The sequence below is a fragment of the Nicotiana tabacum genome, chromosome 2 (genome assembly GCF_000715075.1).
Source record: "Nicotiana tabacum cultivar K326 chromosome 2, ASM71507v2, whole genome shotgun sequence".
Taxonomy (NCBI): domain Eukaryota; kingdom Viridiplantae; phylum Streptophyta; class Magnoliopsida; order Solanales; family Solanaceae; genus Nicotiana; species Nicotiana tabacum.
In genome coordinates this window covers 57,059,085-57,064,967 of record NC_134081.1, presented here as the reverse complement: position 1 = coordinate 57,064,967, position 5,883 = coordinate 57,059,085, and the positions used below count along the sequence as shown (strand labels likewise).

The window sequence follows — 5,883 nt, the reverse complement described above, 5'->3', positions numbered from 1 at the left end:
TGTTCCCTTAGACAGAAATACAATAGCTCTTCCGGAGCCTTCAATCAAACTTATATTACCAGAAATTGTAGAAATATTTGCCTTTTCCTTATGCAAATAAGAAAAGTATTTCTGATCTTTGAATATGGCATGAGTTGTTCCACTATCAATTATACAAATATCTTCATGATTGGTCTTTGATCCAAATATAATTTGAGTATTATCCATATTCTCTCATACTTTCAAAGTATTTTTTCGAGATGACAAAGTCTCGTGCTGATAACGTGTTATAAAATAAAGACTGTAAAGTAAAGACAATTAGAGAGAGAAACTGATATATTATTCAAACTTCAAACTTATGTACATAATGAACTGAAAACTGCTCTATTTATAGAAAAAAAGAAGCAGCTGCGAGGCTTTTCAGGAAGCACCTGCAAGGCTTTTCTTTAGCTGCTTGTAAGCTGTCTGCATGAGCTGCTTGCAACCTGCCTGTTTAATAAGAAGCTGCTGCAAATCATTTCATTGAGCTACTTACAACCTGCCCGCATCAGCTGCTTGTAGATAAACTTCAACAGAGTACTAAATGAATAATCTTCTTCAGGAAGATTATCTATAGCGGAGTAATAAATGAACATCCACAATATAATTATTTTCGTAACAATATCGAAAAAGTAGTTGGTTCTAATATATAGTCACATTTCTATGACTATATATTTTCGAGTTTCTCTTCTTTTTTTTTTTTCCGGAGAAACGAAAGGTGCTTTACCTAAGTTTTCAAAAAAGAAAAACTTATTAAAATTAAAATGACGTTAAAAGGAGGAAGGATCAGAAAAGAAAAAAGAACAGTATTTGCAAATTACAAGTAAGCTTCAAAATTGCAGGATTCACATTCAAAACTTTGAAAGTGAACCGCGGCTACACAACAATAATATAGTACTAATAAATTATAGTCCCAGCATTGCAACATTGTCACTCAACTTCCCTTTCATCTTTGTCTCTGTACTTACACTGTTACAAAATCCACAGCAACTTCTCTCAAAATCTTTTATCCTTCTTCTTCACCCATCCACAAAAATATTTCTCTAAAAGATGGACTCTTTCTCTCCCATTTCAGTACCAGAATCTTTACCAAAGCCACAGACTTTCAAGAAAAGCTTCGTAACTTCTTTAATGGAAGCAGCTACATTAAAAACCCCATCTTTTAAAGAAGACACTTACTTCATTTCCCACTTAAAACCCTCTGAAAAAAAGGCATTACAAGAGTTAAAAGACAAACTTCAAACTTCTTCTAATGGAGCTGAATCTTTATCCATGTGGGGTAATTCACTTTTAAGTGGAGATGAAAAAGCTGATGTCATTCTCCTAAAATTCCTTAGAGCAAGGGATTTTAAGGTTTCAGATTCACTTCACATGTTAGAAAAATGTCTGTCTTGGAGAAAAGAGTTTAATGCTGACATCATTTTGGAAGAAGATTTAGGTTTTAAAGAACTTGAAGGGGTTGTTGCTTATATGAATGGCTATGATAGAGAAGGACACCCTGTTTGTTACAATGCTTATGGGGTTTTTAAAGATAAAGAAATGTATGAGAGGATTTTTGGTGATGAAGAAAAATTGAAAAACTTCTTGAGGTGGAGAGTTCAAGTTCTTGAAAGAGGTATTGACCAGTTGCATTTTAAGCCTGGTGGGATTAATTCAATTATTCAAGTTACTGATCTAAAAGATATGCCTAAAAGAGAATTAAGGGTTGCTTCAAATCAGATCCTATCTCTTTTTCAAGATAATTACCCTGAAATGGTGGCTAGAAAGGTAAATGGTTTAATTTTTTGCTCCTGATAGGAGTACCTTTTTTGTTTTCCCCTTCTAATTCTCGAGTAAAGTTTCTAACTTTATGTTTTTTTTTTTCTGTTGGGGTTTTAGATATTTATAAATGTGCCATGGTACTTCAGTGTGTTGTATTCAATGTTTAGTCCATTTCTGACTCAAAGAACTAAGAGCAAGTTTGTGATATCCAAGGAGGGAAATGTTGCTGAGACATTATACAAGTGAGTATTTTATTGCACTATAATTTAATTTTTTGCCTCAGTAGTATATAAAATTTGGTTCCTTTTGTCCTTTTTGCTGTCTGTCTCAGTAAAATGATCTTATGTAAACCTTCTGTTTTGTTTCTTTCTACATTTTCTTGTCCTTTGAGGTTAATATAATCCCATAAAGATGAGTTTATTGCAATAATGAGGTTAAGAAAGAATGTGTAACTTTTTAAATTTGTCCCTTTTATATTTCAAAATTAACCATTTTGAGATGCATTTTTGTTCTGACCAGATTCATAAGGCCTGAGGATATTCCTGTTCAGTATGGTGGACTGAGTCGACCCACTGATCTGCAAAATGGTCCACCAAAACCAGCTTCTGAGTTCTCTGTCAAAGGAGGAGAGAAAGTCAATATTCAAATTGAAGGAATTGAGGTGCATTATTGTTTTTCCCATTTTGGTTAATTTTTTGAATACTCCATAAATTTTGTCTTGGATGCACAACATAATGAAATTACAATATCACTATCCTACATTTTCTACGTTACCTATGCACAGGACTGGATGTAAGGACTTGTCTGCCCTTTTGGTCAATAGTAATTAGTAAAGTTGAAGTTACAGAGTATTTTTAGAAGTTGAAATAAAGAGTTGAAACTTTGTTTGGATATATATATTTCACTTGACATAATCCTTGGCCAATTTTTTTATTGCGAGTTGAAGTAGGCCTACTCAATCATTTTGCTGTCAAATTGCTATACAAAACATTGACAAATTTCTGCTTAAAGCAGATCTCAAATGAGGTCATTTTAATGATGTAACATTATGACTGTCTTAAGGTGTTTGACCATGTAATGATAATAAGGTACAAAGATGAGTTATTGAAATTTTAACTCAAGGAGATGTTTTGTTTTAATGTATTTGATCATGTTATTCGTTGTCGTGACCATTCCATCTAAAAGTTTATATATAGGCTGGTGCAACAATAACATGGGACATAGTGGTAGGAGGATGGGAATTGGAGTACAGTGCAGAATTTGTACCAAATTCAGAAGGCAGCTATACCATTGCTGTGGAAAAGCCAAGAAAAATTGGAGCAAATGAAGAGGCAATTCACAACTCATTCACTTCAAGAGAAGCTGGAAAAATGGTGCTTTCAGTAGAGAACACTGCTTCTCGCAAGAGAAAAGTTGCTGCCTACCGATATGTCGTCCGCAAATCCGCAACAATCTCAGGCTAAATGCAGGAAGAAGAACAAAAAAGCTTAGGCTTTTCGTTTTTTGATTCACTTTATCTAGAGTTGTTTAATCTTTTTGTTGACGAATGTATGGAAACTTAGTAGTAATATCTAAGTGATAGTGCGCTAGTATGAATGTATAAATGGTGGTATTATATTGCTTATTAGTACTACTAATATGAAGTGAAAAGCATCTTAACTTTGCTAATACCACTTAATTGTGGAAATTTTAATTTATAGTTTTAGTGGCGTTCTTTTTCTTTTTGCTCATTTTGTTGATGTGGGTCAGTGGCTTCTTTATTTATTTAATTTCTTTTTGTTGTTGAGGTGTGGTGTGGTCTTATTTTTTTGCAGAAGTGGGTCAGTAGGTGAAGACTTTAGAGAGCAAAATGTCTAGGTTTGAAAAGGAATAGGGTTGGTGTGTTATTTTTTGTTGAAAATTTTCAGTTTTATGGTCAGGCATGCTTTTTTGGGAAGTGTAAAAGAAGAAAACTTTGGCCCCAGAAGAGTGGATGTGGACTGAACTCTGGAGTTTTGCTGGGGCATATCATATGGAAGATTTTGGAAGAAATTATTAAAGCAGACTCCAGTGGGGTCAATAATAATAATAATCTGCTGGTGGTAGACAGAAGATAGAGAGTTTTTCTGTGTCTCATGTTAAAATTTTTGCTTTTGTTCTTCTGAATAGTTACTCTTATTTTTATTTGTATATTATAATACGGTATGTGACTGGGGGTTGTTTGTGTTCATTTTGATTATTTTATTGAGTACTGTACCTTTTTAGCGTATATTGAAATTGATTATTACTATAATCCATTAGTTCTAGCTCAATAACCTTAATTAGTTGTATCTAAGTTAGCTGCTTTAGATAAGTTACTTGGCTTGCTCAAGCAGAGCTTTGGAAAGGCAGTAAATAGGGAATTGATATACTAATCTTCTAATCCAGTTCATTTATTCTCAATATCAATTCGTCAACAAAGCAAGGGATGATTATAAACAAAAGAGGGTAAAAATGCCCCTCAACTATCAAAAATAGAGCTGGAATTCTGTTAGTGCATGTGCTCCACTTGACTAATGGCGAGGGTATTTTTGTACCCAAAATCAAATAAAGGGTATAATTACTCTATTTTTAATAGTTACTTCAGAGGCATTTCTGACAAAGCAAGAGAAGATTATAATACTAATAAATAAACTCATAAAAGTGGTACCTAGATGTTTTTTCTACTACCGTTCGACTATTTTATTTAATACTTAGTTATCTTCCATCAGCGTAAATATTGACAATGATAGAGTCACATGCAAGGACGAGTTTAATTAAATTCCCTTAGTCGGAATAGGGTAAAAACAAATATTTGTACAGATTGAGAATTTTGAATCCCCTTAATACAAGAAAAATGTAGGTTAAAATTTTAAATTTTTAAAAATTTCCTTATCAGAATTTCTGGTTCCACCCACCGGATGCCGATAACTCTGGCAACTAGGCCAATTTATTCTATATTACTCTTTTGGTGAGCATGCCTATTTGCTATATATTGCACTTTTGGTGTGCAGGCTGTGCAAAACTCTGTTTCTGTTACTCTTCTGTTTTTGTTTTGTTGGGGTTACTGCAATGATGCTGTGTGTGCTTGGCTGTTTTTGATCTTATGAACTCTTTATGCTTGCCTATGGTGTTACAGTTACTTTCTACAGACTCGAGGTTTGTCAGTTTTAGCCATAGGGTTTTCTGCAATTGATGATTTTTCAACTTTTACCATCAGCTAAAGATGAAAGGTGAAAACGAAAGAAACTCATCGATATTTCAATCTACAACAACAACCAACCAATATAATCCCACAAATGAAATTTGGGAGGATAGTGTGTACGCATACGTTACCCCTACCCTAGAATATAAAGACTGTTTCCGATAATTCATCTACACTTGCGTGAAAAAAAAAAGTCTAGTGAAGTCTCTCACTTGAAAGTGATATACGTAATTTGGACACAACACATTTAGTGGGCCATAAGAATTGTAAAATTCCCAAAAAAGTGAAAAATAATTTCTAAATTGAAAATGGTATTTGAAAATTAGAGTTGTGTTTGGACATGAATATTATTTTAGATTATTTTTTAAGTTTTGTGAGTGATTTGAGTGAAAATTTTGAAAAATAACTTTTTGGAGTTTTTCAAATTTTCGAAAAATTTCAAAATTCATCTTCAAGTGAAAATTGAAAAATTTTATGACCAAACACTGATTTCTGAAAAATGTGAATTTTTTTTTTTATGTCAGTTTTTCGAATGTGTCCCCCTATTCAGTATCCTTCTTTAAATATTTTAAGGTACATTTGAAGTTGCAATGTTCACCAAAAACAGGCCCCTACTTGATTGAGACTATTTATAAAATGTTTTTCATATGACTTGTTAATTCAATATGTTTTTTTTTTTAGGTTTTTTCTTGTCTGTGAAAAATTTAGACTTAGGACCTATTTGTCCATAGATTTTTTTTCTTTTTTTTGATTTTATTTTTCAAAAACGTGTTTGTCCATGTCACGACTCAAAAATTCACCGCACGCGTCGTGATAACACCTAGTCTTTAAGACTAGGTAAGCCGATTACTAACAACGATTAGGCAAATTTTTAACAACGATAATTTGAAATAGAGTCTAAT

At 32.9% G+C, this 5,883-nt stretch overlaps 1 protein-coding gene across 2 annotated transcripts; it reads left to right on the top strand.

Annotated features, from left to right (window-relative positions):
• The first annotated feature begins 829 nt into the window (after nt 1-829).
• LOC107824574 (patellin-6) lies at nt 830-3,476 on the top strand. Of its 2 annotated transcripts, none has more exons than XM_016651378.2 (4): nt 830-1,785; nt 1,897-2,021; nt 2,299-2,440; nt 2,976-3,476. In XM_016651378.2, the coding sequence occupies exons 1-4, from the start codon at nt 1,069-1,071 to the stop codon at nt 3,240-3,242; spliced, it is 1,251 nt and encodes a 416-aa protein (XP_016506864.1). In that variant the 5' UTR covers nt 830-1,068; the 3' UTR covers nt 3,243-3,476. The 2 variants fall into 2 exon arrangements, with proteins under 2 accessions (XP_016506864.1, XP_075089379.1); XM_075233278.1 differs by having other exon boundaries at nt 833-1,785; nt 2,965-3,132.
• The last annotated feature ends 2,407 nt before the right edge of the window (nt 3,477-5,883 follow it).